The 20,521-nt window shown below is 41.7% G+C and overlaps 1 protein-coding gene across 2 annotated transcripts; it reads left to right on the top strand.

Annotated features, from left to right (window-relative positions):
- The first annotated feature begins 1,238 nt into the window (after nt 1–1,238).
- Nucleotides 1,239–20,103, top strand: CUNH21orf91 (chromosome unknown C21orf91 homolog). 2 transcript variants are annotated; one of them, XM_057368612.1, is made up of 5 exons: nt 1,239–1,317; nt 1,756–1,885; nt 14,250–14,765; nt 17,956–18,018; nt 19,070–20,103. In XM_057368612.1, the coding sequence occupies exons 2-5, from the start codon at nt 1,762–1,764 to the stop codon at nt 19,228–19,230; spliced, it is 864 nt and encodes a 287-aa protein (XP_057224595.1). In that variant the 5' UTR covers nt 1,239–1,317; nt 1,756–1,761; the 3' UTR covers nt 19,231–20,103. The 2 variants fall into 2 exon arrangements, with proteins under 2 accessions (XP_057224595.1, XP_057224596.1); XM_057368613.1 differs by having other exon boundaries at nt 1,282–1,351.
- The last annotated feature ends 418 nt before the right edge of the window (nt 20,104–20,521 follow it).

Below are 20,521 nucleotides of genomic sequence, written 5' to 3'. Positions count from 1 at the left end.
CAGAGGGGCAGAATCCCCTCCCTGCCCTGCTGCCCACGGGGCTGTGGCTGAGCCCAGCACACGGGGGGCTCTGGGCTCCCAGCGCACACGGCCGGGCCATGTCCAGCCTCKCAYCCACAGCACCCCAAGGCCTKCCCCCAGGGCTGCTCTGGMTCTGTTCAKYCCCAGCCTGGAGTGACCCCAGGMATTGCCCYGGCCCAGAGCAGCACCTTGGACTTGGTCTCTTAAATCTCATGAAATTCCCATGGGCCACTTCTTGAGCTTTCCCAGACCTCTCTGGATGGAATCCCATTCTTTCATCTTTTTTGATAAAATCAAACACCCCAAGGAAACACAATGAAAGAAACACTCAAAACTGCAGAGGTGTGTTTCAACACAAGAGATTCTGGAAGATTACCTAGCTCTCCCATAAATAATCCCAGTTTGACATGAAGGAATGTGCCATACGTCATTTCCGTCAATTGTGGAAATTCTCCAGACGATAGCATTGACCTCTTCTCGGTGATGCCAACCGAGAACAAGAGGCAAGGGACAGAAACTGATGCCCAGGAAGTTCCATCTAAACAGGAGGAACAAGTTTACAGTGCAACTGAGCACTAGAACAGGTTGCCAGAGGGCGTGGRGTCTCCCTCACTGGAGAAATTCCAGAGCCGTCTGGACGCAATCCCATGCCCTGTGCTCTGGGATGACCCTGCTTGAACAGGGAGAAGGGACCAGCTGATCCCACTGAGGTCCCTTCCCACCGTACCCAGAATTTGTGATTCTGTGACCGGTTGTGGCTCTATCTTCGGGGGGCCAGCAGTGCCCTGGCCGGGTTCAGGAGCCGATATCCCACCGCAGCACACTTTTTGTTCCCCCACCCCCACCTCTAACAAAAGCTGCTCGCCCCGGATGCCAGGCGCACTCTGCATTGTGTATCACGGCTCCCACAGGTGTAAATGTGAGTCCCCGCGGGGAGCCCCTGTCGCGACAGGAGCAGCGCCGCCACAGCGCCCGCCCGCGGGCCCGCCCTCCCCGCGCACCGCCCGCCCGCGCGGGCCGGACCAACTGCTGCGGGGGGAGCGCGGCTGCTCCGCGCCGTCGGGGCCGCTCCGAGAGCCGCCAAAACAGGAGCTCCGAGCTTCTCCCGCCTCGCTGCCCAGCTCTGAGGCGACTCCGGCCGCTCGGGTGCGGCGGGGCTCGGCCTGGGCCCAGCGGTGCCCCCCGTGCCGCCGGGCGGTGGTGGCGGCCGGAAGCAGCGGGCGGTGCCCGGCGCCGAGAGCTCCGGCGGCGGCGGCGCGGGCGGGCGGACAAAGCGGAGCGTGGCCGGGGCGGGCGGTGAGCGGGGACGGGGCTGCGGTTCGGCATCGGGGTACGATTAGGGGTAGGGGGTGCGGCAGAGCCGGGGATGTCGCGGTATTGGCGGTGACGGGGGTCCGAGCTGCTGGGGCGGAGGAGGGAGGGATGATGGATGGATGGATGGATGGATGGATGGATGGATGGATGGAGGGGGCAGCGATGATGGAGCTGGTGATGGAGTTGCGGGGGAGCAGGGCGGGATGGGACGGGGCAGCCGCCAGGGGAGGGAAGGAGAAGATCTCGATTCGTGCCGCCCCCGCTGTGCGGCCTGGCCTCAGTTTCTGTAAAGGGAAAACTTTGCCGGGACGCTCCCGCCCTGGTTCCGCCCCCGCCCTCCCCCTGCGCGGGCGCGGAGCTGAGCCCGGGTGGCCCCGGAATAACCCTCCCGTGCCTTGTCGCCGCCGTCCCCTTCCCCAGGGCACTATGAACGAGGAGCAGTTCGTGAGCATCGACTTGGACGATGACAACATCTGCAGCGTCTGCAAGCTGGGCACCGAGAAGGAAACGCTCTCCTTCTGCCACGTCTGTTTCGAGCTGAACATCGAAGGTGAGGTGGGAGCTGGAGCCGTCCTGCTCCAGCCTGGCCGAGGGCTGAACGCAGACCCGGCTCCTCCGAAAGCTTCCGTCCAGCCCTAGGTTTGGAAATGTGTGTCTCTAGAAAGTTTTAAACCAGTTTGTTTTCTAACTGGTTCCCAGTAAAGGTGGRGGCTGTTCCTCCAGATGTGAAGGTGAGCCCACCTTTCCAGAGCCTCTGAAATGCCCCGGTGTTTATTCCATCTTCTGGCTCTAGACCTCTGATGTTGAACTTGGGATCTGAAACATTTTCTGTGTTTATTCAGGAGGTTTGCTCAGTAATTAGAGGGGAATCTGTGTATAAAACAAACTTAAATTGCAAATTTTAAAACATAATACTTGGGGATTTTGGAAGCAATCACTTTGCTTTCTCTAAAAGTACTCAGTATTATTTCCTTTTGTTTTCATGGAATGTTAATATGTGTAAAATGATAAAGTGGGGTTCATTATCAAAGCTTCCTAAAGTCTGCAAGTCGTAAAGCAGGAATTTTGGCCGTCTTTTAAAGGACTAATATTGTAAAACCATTTTGGCATCCAGAATAGTAAATTTCTAAAATTTTAAACTTGTTTTGGTGAAGAATTTATCCATCTTGTTGTTCTCCTTCATGGATGAATGAGCAGTAGATTATCTCTGTCCCTTTTTGAAGTCAAATTGCTTGGCTTTGGAGCAACAAAGTAATTTGTTCCACTTATACAGAGTGGTCTTTGTTAATTATACATGGATATAATACCTAGAGTAATTTATGTTGCTATGAGGCAATTAAATGGGAGGATTTCAAAGGTGTTGTGTGATTAGTCCCATTTCTTGATAACAGATAGGAGACTTTTGTTGCTAGTAGAGGCAGTGTATGTCCAACTGAACAATATTGTGATACTTCAGTAATAATTACCATGCTTTATGTTTTTGCTTAGAAGAGACATTCCTGTGTGCTTGTATTTTTTGTTACAACTCAAGGGCAGCTGTCCAACCTAAGACAACCTGTCAGTCTGAGTTTTGTTACTGCTTTAGAATGTCAGGTTTAGACTTCTCAGTATGGAGAGAGGATGTTTCTCTCTCTAGGCCTTAAAAAATTGTGTACCAACACAATGAAAATTAAGTACTTTCATTRCATTGCTAATCAAGTTTTGTTTTGAAAGTGGTAGAACACATTAAAAAATTGCTGGATGGTTCCTGTGCTCTGTTGTTTGAGATAAGCTGTGGATTTGTCAAAGCTACTTGTTATGGCTGTGACTTTACAAAATGATCATGTGTTTTAAGTGGAATAGCATTTTGGCTTTTTTTGGCTCTAAATAGCCTTGATAGTAGGAAAGACTTAATCCGTGCAAAGCAGACTACTTTGCATAATCTTCTAAATTTTGAGTTAATTTTAAAAAGGAGGCTGCTTGGAATAGAACAGTGATGAGGGCTCCCCTGTAGTTGCATGGGCCACTGCAATTCTTTTATTTTGCCTAATAAAAATATACATACCTTTGATCATTGTAGCATCAAAATGCCTCRATTTATGATAGTCTGTCTTTTGTGTGCCACTTTGAAAAGATGTACTGCTCAAAGGGAGGGGAGGCTTAAAGGTGGCAGAGGCTGTGCCAGTGACTTTTTATTAAGAGTCATTATAAGACTTTTTAGCTGAACTACTGCATGAGTCAGCTCTCTACCATACCTATGGTCACGCTTTCCCTACTTTTGATATGTCTCTGCATTCCTGTATTTTTTTTTTGTGACAAAGACTGATTTTTATAGGTCTAAAACAAGACTTTTAGCATTCCTGGGTACAGCATGAATTAGATAATTCACTCAAGCACAGTGTTATACTGGGTGTTTTCATTCTGACCTCCTGGTTATGTTTTAATGGAGTTCAGATGCATTATGAATTGCTGAATAGAATCAGCTACAAGTTGCATCAACCCTGTAGATGTGTTATCCCACACTTACAAATAAGTGTCGATCTTGTTGATAGTTTGCCTTTTTATCTAGCATCATATTTAAAACTGTCAGYAATTAAAACCCGTATGTATATTAAGTATTTCAGGAAGCGAACAGGGCTATTCTAGAAAGATAGTCATGCAACAGCTAGGACAGGCTTGCTCATTTTTGGTGTTGATGTGCATGTGGAGCTGCTCCCTCAGAGAAGCAGGAAATAGCTGCTGTTGGAGAGCAGGCARGCTATTAGTCACAGCTCAGCATCTTGCAGGATGCTTGAGCACTCCCACTGTTTGCAGCACCCTGTTAACTTCCATGTGTTAAGTGCTGTCTGACTTAATTGGAATGTATGGCACCTCTTCCATCTTTCCTGACCGTGCAGTCTGTGCTARGAGCTGGGTCAGGGTAGAAAGGAGCATTACAGATGGATTTACAAGGGCCAGCAGTGGCCTTGGCAGTCTTAGCTTTGCAGTTGGACTCACTGATTTTAAAGGTCTTTTCCAACCTAAATAATTCCAATTGTGAGTCTAGGTATGAAATTCAGTAAGTAGGTTTCCCAATTTTCTTTTTCTAGGAGGGTGTTGTATTCTAATGCTTTAACAAAACAGATRAGGACAATTCTGTTTGCCCTCATGSCAGCATCAGATTCCTTAAAGCTGGGCATGACAAATCCCTGTGCTGGGAACTGGTGCAGCTCAAGCCACCCTGAAACAGATTTTCTCAAGTGTATATGGACAAAACACTACATAAGTATGATTTGCTTGGCTCCACTTAATTGCAGTGTAATTTAGTGGTGGTGGATCTTTGCATCTCCTGGCATCTGTGAGTTCAGCAGCTGTACYGGTTTGCCCATGTCTCGATGGTGTTGTAAGAGAAGGAATTAGAAAAGGGTGACTTGGAGACCATCCCCATCTGTCATAAAGATTTCTTTCTGGATTACTGTTGTGACATGGCTCAGCCCTAACTTTCCTGACACTGGGGTGTGTATTATGTTTGGACAGTAGCTTGGTAACGTTACATAATTGGGAGGGGAAAACTGAGTTTTTCTTGTAGTCCTTACGGAGAATACTGCTGTACAGAAAACTTAATTTGTGGTCTGTCTTGATCAAATAACTCTTGAGTTTCTGAATAAGAAAGTCAGTTACTTGTCATAAAACCTTTGGGTTTTATGAGATATCAGGTCTCCATCATGGTTTTGTTTTTTTTTTTTTAGTAGTAGCTTTTTAGTCTTCTAGTGAAATAAAATGATAGCTTAGGYTAAACTTTGATTATGCTTCTTACTAAGTTCGGTTAGTTCACTGAAACTGGTTTTTGAATGTGATTAGGAGATCAGCAGTGGTGTCTGTCCCAGAATTTTTTCAGGAATGATACATGTGGTTTATAATATCTATTTCTCTGAAGCTGACCGAAAGAGTGGTAGCAAGGGGAGAAGAAAAGAGACCATGGGCATTAGAATAACTGAAGGCAATATGCAGGTTTAAACTTAACCCTATTAAATGTCACCAACAAGGAAAGAGCAAAACCCTCAGGAGAGTTTAGTAGCTCTGGTCTTCAGTCTAAAAGAGGTGGGAGCAATGTTGTCTCTGGAAAGRACAGTATTATTTTTCCTGTTGCACTGGCTCATCCAGTGCACTTAGTTTGGGGATTCACACTCAGGGAAGCTGAGTGGACTAAGCTACACATAAATACTTCTGCTGCCAAACCAGCTTTTGTGTCAGAAGGATCACTGTGAGGTGATTTAACACAACAGAATATTAATGTGCTTCTTAAAGTTTAAAATACTCAAGGTACTTACATGTAAAATACTAAACATTTTGGGAAATGAAGCTAATTCTGGACAGTGTTTTTAAAGTTGTAGTGGAGTTTAGAATATCCTGGTGGGATGGATCTGCTGGAGTTTGATGTTGGCTTTTGTTTGCCTTGTGCAGATGAAGCGAACATCAGGGATTATGCATTGTTTGTTTTTCTGAGTAGGTGTCACAGTAGTAATCAGTGGATTGAAACAGGAAACGTTTTAAATTCATCTGTGACTGGTTTGTGTAAGCCAGGAAATCACGTGTTGTGTGTTAGTTGGGAAAAAGTTCTCCTTTTTAATTTCATTAGAATATGAGAATATGATTAACGCAGGTCTGGTAGCAGAGATACAGTACTAGTGACAGACCTGCAGTGATATCTCAGGGGTGGGGAGAAATGCATGAACACTCAAAAATACATGCATGAATGTGTACAAAACTGTTTGTAAATATATCAACAAAACAAAATCTTCTGCCTGAATATGATGTTTTGAAACTCCGGTTGTGGGATTTCCAAGTTGTGGATGCTCCTTCCCTAGAAGTGTTTTAAGGATGGGGTGGATGGATCTCTGAGCAATCTGGTCTAGTGGAAGGTGTCSCTGCTCAGGCAGGAGGTTGCAATGAGATGACCTTTGGGGTCTCTTCCAACCCAGACCAGTCTGTGGCTCTGTGTGACAGTGTGTTCTGTGTCTCAGCCCTCACACAGTGGCAGCCAGAGGGGTGARTGAGTGGTTGTCCTACCTGCAGTGCTGCTTAGAGATGTTCAGGTTTCTTCTCATGGGAAGGCACTGCACACAGCAGCTGTGTCCTGGGACTCTCTGGAGAAATGAATACCACCTTCAAGATCTTAATACTTAAATTTATTTTTGTTTGAACATCAGACTCGTCTCTGAAGRTGTCAAACTTGGAAGTCTGTAATAATTACAACATACCTCTACATTATTTTTCATGATATATCTGTCTTTAACTGGGTTTATGCTGATATTTTTTAATGCAGAGGTATTTCAAAATCTGAGTCACATTCAAGGTTTATAATGGAGACAAACAGTAACAGAAGTGGGAAATCTGGTTGTTTGAGCTAATTTTTACTCTTTTGCTTATCTGGTGTTGCTAACTTCAATAACATCTTGGAGAATGCTGGCTGACAGGCAAACTGTCTCCCTTCCATTTCTGTTTAGAGCTGAGCAGCTGAATAGCAAATGACAGTTCCCATCCCAGGTCTTGCAATATAAGAGACAGTGTAAGTACTGGGCATCCATTCCCCTGATTTATGTTGAGATAGTTACGTTTCTGTGGCCCTTTACAGTGCTGATAGACTCAGCATTTGAGGCAATTTCAGCATCAGGTTAGTGCATCTCAGTCTCCAGGCTGAGACAAGGATGTTATAAATAAGTCTTACTACCTAGCTTTTTTCCTGTTAAGATCTATAAAATGTTGTATAATATCCTCATTCTGTGTTCATTAAAATAAAAAAAAAAAGGAGGGGGTTTAGTTGTTGCAAACTAAGCACTCGAATTTCACTTTTTTCCTCCTTACACCCTACAGAAGAATATCTCACTGAAATAAAATGTGTTGTAAGGTGCAGTTGAAAGAATTGGAAACTGCTGTTTAATTCTATTCCAGAATGTTACACATCCTCATTTTTTCAGCGTTAATGAAACAATAAACAATAAAATAGCTTATTCTGGCAACAAAAGCTAAAAAGTTCAGTCATTGCCCTTTAGACTAGACAGATGAGAACTTGTTTCAAGGTAGCATTTGCAGACCAGGGGTATGACTCATTTCTGCAAACTTGAATGGACATGTGAAATTAGCCGCAGTTTCCACTAAAGCTAAATACAAATTCAAGTCTGAGCTTGGTTGGAGATGCTGTTCTTACTCTAAATGCTGTGTGAATACCACTAAGTAATGTCAAGCTGTGGGGCTGGTTCTATAAGTACATTTTTGCTTTCTTAATGTGTAAATTTGGAAGGTTTGTTCATGCAAATGAGGTATTGGAGTATTTATGTTACCTGGATCATACAGACTACAGAAATACTGGCTCATGACTTCACTCTCTTCTAAGTCTGTTTAATTGATTTTTCTTACAAAGTATGTGGCGTATTTTCTGTAGTAAAGTTTTCATCAGAATGCATGGCTTTGTTTAATACAGTAACAAACCCTTCTTAGTAAAGTCATTTCTAAGGAAAAAAATTTTGAATATATATTTAAAGGGCCAGCTGGATCTCTGTTCTGTCTGATGTAGTATGTCTTTGCTCTGTGCTGAAATACAAATGAGCTGATAGGAACGAAGTGGGAGGTGATTTGTGTGCACACTTGATGTATGGAATGTACTGGCATTATCATATGAAAGCAAGGAGAGAATGTTAATTTCTGAACAAGATAACATCTAGTCTTTGCAAAGTGTCTGGTTTTAGAAGTTAATGAATGGCCCTGGCATTTTCCTTCTAGCCAGTCTAATAAATCATAAGATTTAACTCTCAAATGAGATTGCATGTGTATCCTTAAAAATAGCAGTTGGCTTTACGTCTTGTCAGGCGGATATACTGGAGATACACATCTCTAATGATCCTGCTTTTCAGTGCTGGCAGCTTGTGCAGCTGAAGAATATCAGTTTCCCCCAGCCCTTGTCATTTCATCATGTAGATAACTCATGTTATCATGGGCTGCTTTTGTTTAATGTATTTGGAACAGGTTCTTGGGTTCTGCTTTTCTGGGAACCCCCCTCTTTCAGCACTCTTTGTAAACAGCCTAGGTAGCACTGGCTTAAAATAGAAAGACATGAAGATTTAATGTCTTGTGGAGCAGTTCTGTGTGTGCTACAGGTCTTGGCCCTGCACTCCAGGTAAACCACACTGGAGCCCATCCCATTATTGTGTTCCTGGTGGATGCTTGCAGATGTCCGGGAGCTGTTCCATGAGCTGGCTGAACATCCCTGTTTACAGAGCACTCCCGAGGTGGACAGCTGAGGGGAGCAGCAGCTGGAACATTTTGGAACACACAGTGAAGACCAGGGCTGCTCAAGTGAGCAGCCACAGGCAGGGGCTCTTGCTTACTCTAGGATTGAAGGAGAAGAGCAGAGGCGTTTGTCACAAAACTATTTCAGATGAGCTGAATTGTGCCTGAGAAGCATTTCTTCACTAGCTGCAAAGGCAGGTCTCCATAGCTAGCTCGAACTGGGGACAGAAAAGATACTCAGGTATAATCATTACCCATAAGGATTTGTAAATTCATTAAAGGGGCTTTAATTAACTAATGGTGTAGTACAAACTTACAATTGACTATTCATGTGTCTAAATTTTCGTGCATCTTAGATTCAGGGGGTTTTTCTACTTCAGCTGCACTTCACCATTGCAACAACAATTAGTTTCCAGCATTACATTAGAAACTGCTAAGAAGGGAATGCAGACTTTCTTTAATGTTATTTCCAACTGATGGAGCTGAAAGACCAAATAAGAAGTTTTTTGTTGTTCTTTTTTTAAAAAGACAATAGCAAACAAATGAAAAAAAMCTACTGTTGTAGATAAACAAGCAGGCTTATGATCACTGAATTATTTTTTCCTATGGAAATATTTGTGAAGGGATGTTAAGTGATCTTGGTATTCAGGAGCATTCCTTTTGAATTGGATTTGTTGATTACTATTATAAACTCCAAATAAGACAGCTATTCTAGGCAGCTTTGTATAAATATGAGCAAACATTTCAGTTTAGTTCTGTATCTTTGTAATGAAGAGTTATACATCATTCTCAGTGAGTCAGTTGCAAAGGCAAAAAGTTGTAAGTTTCTTATCCTCGAAGAAGCCAGAGAGCAAAAAACTTTAATATGATGGAAACTCATTTATTTGCAAGTATAGATGCCTTAAAATGGGGTAGAATTTATTGGGATGTGATTGCACACCTGGTTATCTGCTAAATATTCTCCCTGCTCTCAGCTGCTTTACAGTTATGAAGAAATAGAAGTTACAAAAATGTGTATTAAACTGTCTGATTTCCAGTTATGTGTTTGCAAAATTACTCTGTAAGAGCAGGTTAGGACTCACGTTGACTGCCTACCTTGCACAGCTTACAAATTGAAGTAGTCAGGTTTTGGGTTGAGATTTTTTCTTGCTTAAACATTAGCACTTAAGTAGGAAGTCCTGTTCTTCAGGTCAGTATACAGAAATATTGTTGAGTGAAGTGATACATTCATATTTCATCCAGGACACATGAGTTGCTAGAATCAGAAACGAATCATGGGTTGTAAGCACTTACATTGTTTTATGATTTGTCTGTACATTTGGCATCAGCCTGTGAATCATGTGCATTTGAGGAATGATCTCTGGCATGAGCTTGTTTCCTAATAGCRTCTGTGCTGTCTTAAGTTTGTTTGATATGGTCTTGTAGGTATTAGAATATCGTGGGATTTTTTTTTTCCTTGCAGATTAAACTTTCCTGCTTGGGATGGTTGTGGGTTTTTTGTTGGTTTTTTGTTTTCCTTTTCTGAAAAAATAAATATGAATCATAGGACGTACTTGGACATAGTCTGCAATCCTGTTCTTGGAATGCAAGAACAAGGGGCAAATGTACACATGCCTGCAAATGTTGGGGGGAGGGAATTGATTGTTTTATGGTTGCAGACTTGAAGAACCAGAGAAAAAGTAAGAAAGATTGAGGTTGATATTGGCAGACAGAAATGTGGAGATGGAACTAAAACCCTGTGAAAGTCCCCAGAACTCACAATAGCTGTTATCAAAATTACAATATTGCTTCATATTTTGTACAGAAGTCTTACCATGGTTTATTCGCCTCTTTGTGTATAGTGTTGAATAAAGTAATGTGTGTTCTAAAATTGCATCATCTTTATATATCACTTGGTCCTTGCCAGCTCACCAGATTGTAGCTTTTTCTGCAGTTGGGATGAAGAGAAAATATGAAGTAATCTGAGTGGAGTATGAAGTCTTCCCAAAAAGAAATGGGCATATTTTCTGCCTCATAAAGCTGATGGTATTGCCCGCAACAGAAGGATTTGTTCCAAAGAACCATACCCTTACTTGCTGTGATTCTGGTGTATGGTTGCTAATTTGTGCTGGCACAGCAGCATCTGTCCCTTCTCAGCTCTTCCAGAAGGTTATGGCTGATGTTCTCTGCATTGGAAAGGACTAATTGTCACCCTAGGACAAAAGACAGATTCATTGTTTTAGTTTTTTGTGTGTTTGTTACAGTAAAAACCCAAGCCAATTGTATGGAAGCTGAAGCAGGTCTGTTAGCAGTTCTGTGCAAAAGCGGTTTGGTTTTGTACGTTTTCAGTTCCTTCATTCAATATTCTTTAGATAAGAACCCTTTTTTTTTTTTTCAGTGGAGTAGAAGGGGCAGGATGTAAATTCTGACCTTGCATACTGGAAGTGTTTCAATGACCCGCCCTATTCTCAGAAATGGGGGCATTGTGGCCAATATGTGGCATATWAATAGCAAAGCTTAAACTCTTGAAGTAATGTGGTTTTTTTCTTCTCTAATAATTGCTCATTTCGGGCACTTGATTACTGAGTTCTGATAAAATTTCTTTGAGCAGCATGCCTCTAGAATGGGGAAGTTAGCAATGTTCAGAACTCTTAAAAGATAAATTCATCAGAAGGAAAGCCTTGAATAACCTTGAGCTGAAGACTAGGACATAATTCAGTTGGGGATTCATAAAGTCATGCTGAACTTGTTCTTTTTCTGTATAACAATTTGTGTGTTGTCTGTTTTGTGTGGTCTCACTCTCTTCTATTGGAAAAGTAACATTTATTCTCATTGAAATAATGAAACAGCCTCAAAGGAATTAACTGATAATGCAATATTTGGTTATTTGTTGTGCATGTGTGTTTGCTAGGTGAGCGTTGTTGTATGGAAAATCGAGCAAAATGTGTTTTTCAGTCCATCTGATTGTTTTTTGTAAATAAAAGAAAGCACTGTGAGCAGCAGCAGTTGAAGAATCACTTGGGTAAAGCAAATAACATTGAACAAATCACTCTGGTTTTGTAGGGTTTGTCGTGTTGTGAATATATTTACCTTATAACTCCAATTGACAGTGTTTGCTTTCCCTTGATGGCTTAAAGATTTAAGGTTTCCATCATGCCACTTGACTTAAGCAGGCTTGCTCTATTTGAATAGTGCTGATAAGTCCTGAAAACAAATGACTTGTCTTTCCTTGTTTTCACTAGAAATGTTTGTTGGGGTTTTTTAAAGTCTCTGTAAAGATGGAGAGGCAAAATAGCATAGTAGATCTTAAGAAAAATTGGTGAATATCAGTTTGCTGAAAGAGGTTGAAAAGTATTTTGAGGTGTAGAGCAAGAATCTTTACTCTGCTCACTGAAAGGGGGCACAGAGTGTACTTTACTCCAGAGCTTCCTTCTTAGATGTGCCTCTGGTTAGTATGTGAATTTTGTTTCTTCTAATAGTTATCTCATGAACAGAAAGAATGTCTGTTTTCATGACCTCGCCTTTTCCCCCCTGCTGCTAGGAACAAAATAAATTCCACTACTGTTTTCTTTCATTTTCCACTATTTAGGTATTTTACCCCATAAGTCGTGTGCACTCTCAGAAACTCAACCAGAAAATAGGGCACTTAAGCGTCAGTGCTGCCCCAAAAGTGGAAAATCAACAATTTATAATGGCTATTCTTGATGTTTGAACTCCCCAACTTCAAACACCAGTTACCAAAAAGTGAGATAATCAAAATGAAGTGCTTGGATTTGTTTTCACCAGTTTCATGTGAGGAATTCTACCTTTTCAGATTAGTTTTGAGAGTAGGGTGGGATTTTGTGGCATTCAGTAACTTTRAAAAACATTGTATCATTTGGTAATTGTTGTGGTGAGAAGGTTAAATTCTTACAAGATTTTAAGAGGGCAAATCAGATAAAACTGATAATTGTTGTAACATGTAGCTTTCTGCTAATCTGGTAGTGTCTATTTTACCAGATTTTGGTACCTGTTGCATTTCATGGTTTTTCTTTTATTTTAGTCACTTCTAACCTGCTAGAAGGTAAGATGGCTGCAACTTGGTTATATTGCCTAGGTTCAAAGATCCTATTACATTTTTTGTTTGTTGATTTGAATACTTTGGCATTAGCACTTTCACCCAATGGTTCACAGGTATATTATTGTTATTTSCAGTGACAAACTTGTTGGACAGAATTGTTTTTCATTGTGTTGGAAGCCTCCCAAGTGGTATATGGGGTATGGAGATAAATGACAAACTGTTCATTACTCTGGACTTGGATTCTGAATCCCCTGTGTAGGTGAATCTGAAGAAAAATGAATATCCACTGAAATTGCAGAAAGTAATTTTGTACTGGGGCGCTATTAACTTTCTGGAATAGTCATTTCTCATACCATCTGTGTTCACTCACCAACTGTAGATGTTCACAGATTGTGTTCCTTTTTAACCTGTCAATCACTAGCAGTTACTTAGAAGTTTGAGTTACCTGCTGTAGCTATTTGAACAGTCGTTKAGGGGGGATGAGCAAAGAGGAGGACAAACATCCATCTTGTGTGATGTCATGGTTTAACCCCAGAGGGATGGGGAGAGAATCTCAGCCGTGCATTGGGACAAAGAAGTTTCAGAGAGAAAGCAAAATCTGCCCATCCAAGCAAAGCAAAATAAGAATTCATTCACTGCTTCCCGGGGCTGGGCAGGTGTTCAGCCATCCCCAGGAGAGCAGGGCTCTGCCATGCATAATGGTAGCTTGGRAAGACAAACGCCAYCACTTCAAACATTCCTCCCTTCCACTTCCTTCCCCCAGCTTTATACACTGAACAAACATGATGCCATATGGTTGGAATATCCCTTGGGTCAGCTGGGATCAGCTGTCCCAGCTGTGTCCTTCCCCAGCTCCTTGCACGCCCCCAGCCCACTCGCTGTTGGGGTGGTGTGGTGGCAGAAAGGGCCTTGGCTGTGTGTAAGCCCTGCTCAGTGATAATGAAAACACTGCAGCACAAATCCAAAGCACAGCCCCATATTAGACTGTGATAAAAATTAACTCTATCCCAGCCAAAACCAGCTCATCTCATAGAAATGTCAGGACAGTTTAATGTAGGCAAGTGTCAGTAGTATTAGAGCTTGCTTCCCTAGCTAGGCTGCAATACTGATGCAAAATAATAAGCTATGACTGAAATCTGAGTTATGTTTGACCACTTGAAAGAGACAAGCCTGCACCTTGCAGAATTTGAGCAGATGGCTCATAACATTATTCATAGAAGATGGGAGTTTGTATAAATGCTGTCAAAATGCTCTTCAAGATCATTCTATAGAACTTGCTGATACACTGCTGGGTTTATTTTACTTCTGCAGCTTATACACTTGTGTGTAGGGGTGATGCAATGTGTGTGGAGTTGTCAATTTGTTTCATCTCTGTCACCATCCAAGAGGCACATGCTGAAATCCTGCACTAGGGATTGTGGTGTACAAAACACTTTGCATGTCAAGGGCTCGAGCCTGAGGGGAACTTCACAAATTTTGGACTGTGAGGTACCCTTGTTTGCTTCAGTGATAAGACTGGTAGGAAGGCATCACTAAAGTTTTTTTGTTTTCCTGGTTGCTTGTGAGTAAAGATTTTTAAAAATTAGCAGATTATAGAGTAAGTGAACTTCTTTCTGTTGTATCTTTACAGGAGTACCAAAGTCGGATCTTCTACACACAAGATCTTTAAGGGGGCACAGAGACTGCTTTGAAAAATTCCACTTAATAGCAAATCAGGACTGTCCACGATCAAAGCTCTCTAAGAGTCCATATGCAGAAGTAAAAAATATCTTGAGCAAAAAAATTAACTGGATCATACAGTACGCACAGAACAAGGATTTAGACTCTGATTCTGAAAGCTCAAAACCATCCCAACACSAGCTTTTTAGCTTCAGACATCAGACTGATAGAAAATTACTCCCACAGTTTGACTCCCCAGTACCTAGATACTCTGCAAAATGGATTGATGGGAAATCTGGAGGCATCTCAAGCTGCTCACAGACTCTGCTGGAACCAAGGGAATCCAGTGATTTCAGACTTGGTGCTACCTTCTGCTGCAACAGCGTTCTGTGGTCCAACCGCAGCCAAGCGCAGAAAGCTGAGAAAGCTGAAGGTGATTCGCTTGCCAGTGCTCGTAGGAGACATCCTCAGCACAGCAGGGAGGAACGTGAGTATCCATCTATTTGAACACAATCTAGCAAGCAAGGCCACCCTTTCAAACACCTCTTGACCACTTAATGGCTTCAGAGAGCATTAATTCTTATCCTGAAGCCCAGCTTGTAAAATCTGTGAGATAAAAGGCTATGTGGCTGAGCAAATAGGGTGATTTGGCTGGTGRTTTCTTATTTTTAGTTTTACTTTTACCTATAACCTAATGTAATACAGGACATGCATAATTTATGCAATAAAAAATGTAATTTTGGTATGTCATTCCTGGGAGTTGCACAGCCCGGCCTGTGGAGGTGGAGGTTACTCAGCTCCTGCAAATCTCTCTCTTAYTGAACTTGTAGAGTGCCCTGAGTTACATTTTACAGAGAGCTGCCCTAAGCAACAGGGGAAATGAGAGGTCAGGTAGCAGAGCAAACTTGTGAAACAATCTTAATAATAGCAGACTTTCCTTGTGCATTTTACTGGATTTGCTATTCCTTGTGTTTATTGAGCCTAAGAAATGGGAAGGCCCTTATACCACCATGTTGTCTTAAAGGCTGCAGCAGAAGACCTGAGCCATGTTTTGATGACTGCAGTGATAGTGAAAATAACAGAAAATTAAGATTTCSTTTTGTTTAAGAAGATCACTAGAAGAAATCTTTAGAAAAAAATGTAGGATATTCTAGTGTTTCTGGAATCAGGTTGCACAAAATGTGTTAGGAATAGAATCCTGGAGGTACATGCTGTTACCATCCTGCTTTTAGGCAGTACTTGGTCCTGAAGTGGTGTACATCCACTCTTAGTTTTGTGGATGAGGAAAGTAATTGGAGARGGTTTCCGAATTTCAAAAGACCTGAGAAAGAAAACAAAAACAGTGATAAAATATTCCATGGAAAAATGGATGATAAAAAACAAGGTAATAATGGAATTCAGAATGTCAGAAGAGTCAGAAAAAGAGGTGCTGTAAAAAGTTGGAATTGGATTCCTTAGGCTTTCATTTTTTTTAATGAACTGACAAGTCTGTCCTTGAGAAGCTGAGTCATTTTTCATTCTTTATAAAAGGATTTTACTTAACSGCTGCATGATGTGTCATGTTGCATTTGTGGTAAATTAGTACCCTTAAAGCCATAAATCAAAACAGATACACAGGGCTGTTTGACCACCTGTCTGCTGGAGTCATAAATCGGGATTACATAAATCAGGACAGCRGTTAACAGAGGAATTATGAAAGCTTGACCTGGTTTATGGGGCTTTAGTTGTGCTTGTCTAACCAAAGTTAGTGACTTGGAATTTATTTTCAATCTTTGATGTTGGGACAGGGAAACATAAAGCTGCATTGAGCACAAGTAACAGAAGAAAAAAACCCTGTTAGACTATATAATGCAACTTTGAGGCATTTTGCTTGTATTTTGCAGTATTTACCTTTGAAATACATTTATTTGGAGACTCTGTGATTATATAAAGTTTGTATATTAGATGAAAACTTAGACTGCCAGAGTTAGGTACCTTTTACTGCAATATGACAACMTAGCTATCTACTGAAAAAAATGTATTAATGGAACTGCAAATAACTTGACCAATATGTCTCTATAATTTACTTCGTCTGTGGATAGAGTAATATTTTACCATTTAAATTCAGTGTTCTGTTCCTTCTCTTTCCCTTCTTTATCAGAGTAATGTGGCATGAAACAGTGCTGTCCCAAAATATACATGAAATATGTGAACCAGCCTGTCTTCCAGAAGACAAAATGTTAATGAAAACATTGAAGAAAGGGGAAGTAACATCATGCCACTGGGTATAAAAGGGGGAAAACATCTTGACATTTTATCTGTCAATTACTATAGTAAATTTGGTGAGGGTTTTCATGTGCTTSAAGAGTGGTAAGATGTGAGAAGGGAGTTTTCAGGTGTGTTGATAGCTGAAGGTAGGAAGGAGCACCATTTTACCTGGCTGATGGAGAAGGTGAATATGTTTCACTCTTAACTGGGATTATGTCTCGAGTACTGAGGCTTAGCTATTGCCAGCTCCTTTGGTTTGGCAGTCCTGTCAGCAATTTAACATCCCACAACTGCCAGCTGTGGGAAAGTTTGAAAGGGAAGGCTTAGGATAATCAAATAATCCAGTGGGTAGGTAAAACCCATCTTTTTCAGAACTTAATGCTTTAAATTTACCATGTAGAAACCTTTTGCACTGAGAAATCTCTGGAAAGAAGCTGCAGCATCATTTTTTCTGAATTACGCAGTGAGAGCTTTGCTAAGCTGCAGCAGWAACAGCTTAGCTGGAGTTTAAAAAGAGTATTTTAAAACTGCAAGGTCTTAAAGCTTGTGCCAGTGYTCTGTACCCCCTGTGGTGTTCAGATTGTCACTTTTCACCGTGGTGACAAGGGCATCTCAGCAGCAGGCATCGCACCATGTGTGTCCACTGCTGCAGGGTTGAGGGAATCCTAGGAAGGAGGCCAGTGCTTCCCTGCTGTTGAGCAAGGGCAGTGAAAAATGCTTTCATAGTTCCCTCCTTTGAGGCTTTGTGTGTGTTTTCTTTGAGGATGATCAGTGCACACAACCTGAGACACATCTGGCTTTTGAATGATGCAGAGGATCTTTTAGTTCCCACCAGGGGCACAGAAGGAAACCTTGTTTTATGTGCTGGTCTTTCTTCGTATCAAACCAGGATTGTCCTTCATTGTTTGTCACCGAGGTGCTCACTGGAAACTGCGTGTTATCCCTGTATGCATAAAGCACAAACCTTGATAACCAAAACAGAGAACCACGTGCTGAAAATTCTGTCAGGAAGCTGTTTCCTGCAGGCTGGGAAATGAGGACTTATCTCGGAATTGTCCACTTGCCCTCAATTAAACAGATGTGCTTGCAGGGATTGCACTGGGGAAATCATGTTTTGCAGTCAGAGGAGGGTGAAGTATTTAAATGTGTTAAGCAGTTCTGATTCTGGATACTGCTTTTTTAAGGGCTTGATTTTCCACCTTTTTGACATTGAAGASAGAGCTGTCCAATGGAGTAAATCCTTGTCTATGTCAAGATTAAAGAGAGACTTTTCAAACTTTCCTCAAATGACTGATAAATAATGTTTCTCTGACTTATTGCCACACATCTCTTGATTATTAGGGTKCAAATAGGAGATATGCTTAGAAAATAGGAGTCTCTTAGGGATGCTTGTGTGACTTTGGTAGTAATAACAGATTTTATTGTTGCAGTGACTTCAATGACTCTAGGAGAGTTAAAGCAACTTAATGAAAAGCTGCTCAAGCAAATCCAGGGTGAGAATTTTTCAATACTCCTTGTTTTGGGTYTCTGGTGCTTTGTAATAAAAAAGGTCTCTTTTTTTTAAATAGAAATTTTGATTGCCTTTCTGTAAAGTTTTGAACTGAAATTTCTTGTTTTACATGGAAATGTAGACGTGATACAGAGACATTTCTAGTGCTTTCATTATGTAATCTGCTTTGGTGCTGCAAACTGACACAGTATTTTCTTTAAGAATTTGACTGGAACCATAGAGTTGTTGAGGTTTAAAATGACCSTTAAGATCAGCCATTAATCCAGCACTGCTGAGTCCCCCACAAAACCAAGTGGTTCCTGAATGCCACATCTATTTGTCTGTTAAATCCCTCCAGGCATGGTGACTCCACCGCTTCCCTGGGCACCCTGTTTCAGTGCATGACAACCCTTYCCATGAAAAAAGGTTTCCTAATATCCAATCTGACTTCCCCTCATGCAACCTAAGGCCATTTCCTCTTGTCCTGTCCTTTGTTACCTGGGTGAAGAGGCTGATTCCCATCTGGTTCCACCCTCCTGTCAGGGAGTTGTAGAGAGCAGTAAGGTTCCCCATGAGCCTCCTTTTCTCCAGGCTGAGCCCCCCCAGTTCCCTCAGCTACTCCTCACCAGATTTGTGTTCCAGACCCTTCCCCAGCTCTGTTCCCCTCTCTGGACAGGCTCCAGACCCTCAGTGTCCTTCTTGCAGTGAGGGGCCCAGAAATGGACACAGAATCAGAGGTGTGGCCTGACCAGTGCTCAGCATAGGGGAGCAATCCCTGCCCTGGTCCTGCTGCCACACTSTTTCTGATCCAGGCCAGAGTCAGCTTTGTTTTGAGTTCTGAGCTGATCCACCTTGGCTCAGGTTGCCTGTAGATAGAAGCTGAATGGTCCTGTTCAGTTTGCACTGCATATAAAGCTGTGCTGGAACCAGCCAAAGAGTTCCTGTGCATGATCCCACTTCCGTGTCCATGCCTCTTCCCCAGTGTTGTTTGTCACTGCTCCCTGAGCTGTGTCACTGCAGGGACCGAGTGCACTGACCYGGTGCTGTTGTTGCAGATGTGTTTGAGGAGCTGACCCAGCAAGTGCAGGAGAAGGACTCGCTGGCCTCCGAGCTCAATGTCCGCCACATCGCCATCGAGCAGCTGCTCAAGAACTGCTCCAAACTGCCCTGCCTGCAGATGGGGAAAGCAGGCATGAAATCCAATGTTCCCATATGAAGGGAGACATCTTCCATCCACACCCAGGGCAGCAAACAGTCCCTAACAGTGCTGATAACCATTAAATAAAGCTGCACCCATATTTAGAAGCTTTTGAGAAAACTTGGGTAGCTTTCTCTTTGTATTCATAATCCACAGGAAGTCTTATTCCAGTTTGGGTTTAACAAAAAGGGCAAATATTTTGGGTATTAAAATCTACTGTAGTAAGGTTTATTCACATTTGGGGATTTTTTTTTTCCCATGATTAAGCATGAGCCTTGAACTGAATTCTGTGTTTTGTTTTTAATGAAATTGTTCCTAGCAAAGAATGACCTGAAGCCTCTAAACCTGCCTCCTTCATACAGAGGACAGTTGAAAATTTGAGTGTTGGTCAGGTCTGATCCTGTTACATCCAAGAGAGCTTTAAGGGGAGAACAGTATTAATGAAACTCGTGTTTTCTTATTTATTATGAGCAATATTTTATTATTGAAATTTTATACTAAATAAATATCACTATTTTAGGTACTTTTCCAAATCTCTTTATAAAATGTCTGAATTACTCTGTGTAATGTTTATGCCTTGTGTATGATTGTTTATTCTTTTTCAGGTCTGTATCTTTCATGATACAATTTTAAAAAATATTGTTTCCCAAAGAGATAAATTTCACATGTTGAAGAAAAGACTCTAGTGATGTGTCACTTATTTTTATCAGCTTTATAACCGAAGAATTTGGTTCATGAGATGTCTAAAAAAAGCACAGCACTTGCTTTAAGTTGAAAAAAAAGAATCCATACTTTGGTTTTAATGCATAGAAGTTGGAAGTTGTTTTATATGTGTGAAATTTTCAATGCTGAAAAACTACTTTGATGAAACTCAATAAATTTGTAATACTACACTGCCTCGTTATGATTTCTTTATGAAGTTGGATTAGACTGATAAAATGTTTTAATTCTGAAATGCAAGTAGTAATAATACATTATAAATCAGAACAGCCTTTGCATTTTTTAAACTTRTATCAGTCGACCATGACAAGAAATCTTAGGCTTTGCCAAAAATACTGCAGGGCTGCATTTGAGTAGCTGGAAGTTGCTGAGTTGCACTGAAAAAATCAGGGGGAGGGTGGGATGAGTGGAAGATACAGATACACACACAAAAAAGTTAATCTTGGTGCTTTTAGCACTTCAAGTGAAAATGGAGTAAGTGATGGAGTATATAGCTGAGCTGAAGGCATGACTAGCATGAAGCAGGTTTGATTTTAAACTCAAGCTGAGAAGCAAGCCAAAGTTCAGAGCAGGTTTATTGATTGGCCTA

The sequence above is a fragment of the Malurus melanocephalus genome, unplaced genomic scaffold (genome assembly GCF_030028575.1).
Source record: "Malurus melanocephalus ecotype Western Australia unplaced genomic scaffold, MMel_1.1 scaffold_95, whole genome shotgun sequence".
Taxonomy (NCBI): domain Eukaryota; kingdom Metazoa; phylum Chordata; class Aves; order Passeriformes; family Maluridae; genus Malurus; species Malurus melanocephalus.
The sequence above is the reverse complement of the archived record's forward strand: the minus strand, read 5'-3'. Positions and strand labels throughout refer to the sequence as shown.